The following is a 225-nucleotide window of genomic DNA, read 5'->3' on the forward strand; positions in this document are numbered from 1 at the left end:
GCCGCAAGGAGGACCCGCCCTGCGGGGACAGCCTCGACTGCCGCTACCCCATGGGCAAGCGCTTCGCCAAGGGCGTCTGCCAGTGCAAGCTCAGCGCTCAGGTGTGCGGCAGCGACGGCCGCACCTACGACAACATCTGCCAGCTGAAGGCGGTGAGCCGCAAGGCGCTGCAGCACGGGCTGCCCGCGCTCGCCCAGGTGCAGAAAGGAGCCTGTGAATCGGGCA

General features: G+C 69.3%; 1 protein-coding gene across 1 annotated transcript in view; it reads left to right on the top strand.

Annotated features, from left to right (window-relative positions):
* Positions 1-6: 6 nt before the first annotated feature.
* HTRA3 (HtrA serine peptidase 3) overlaps positions 7-225 on the top strand; it is a 26139-nt gene continuing 25920 nt past the window's right edge. The window contains exon 1 of the mRNA XM_009082475.1: positions 7-222. Within this exon, the coding sequence (XP_009080723.1) occupies positions 51-222 (172 nt within the window). The 5' untranslated portion in view covers positions 7-50. The remainder of the gene's footprint in view (positions 223-225) is intronic.

The sequence above is a fragment of the Acanthisitta chloris genome, unplaced genomic scaffold (genome assembly GCF_000695815.1).
Source record: "Acanthisitta chloris isolate BGI_N310 unplaced genomic scaffold, ASM69581v1 scaffold9249, whole genome shotgun sequence".
NCBI lineage: Eukaryota > Metazoa > Chordata > Aves > Passeriformes > Acanthisittidae > Acanthisitta > Acanthisitta chloris.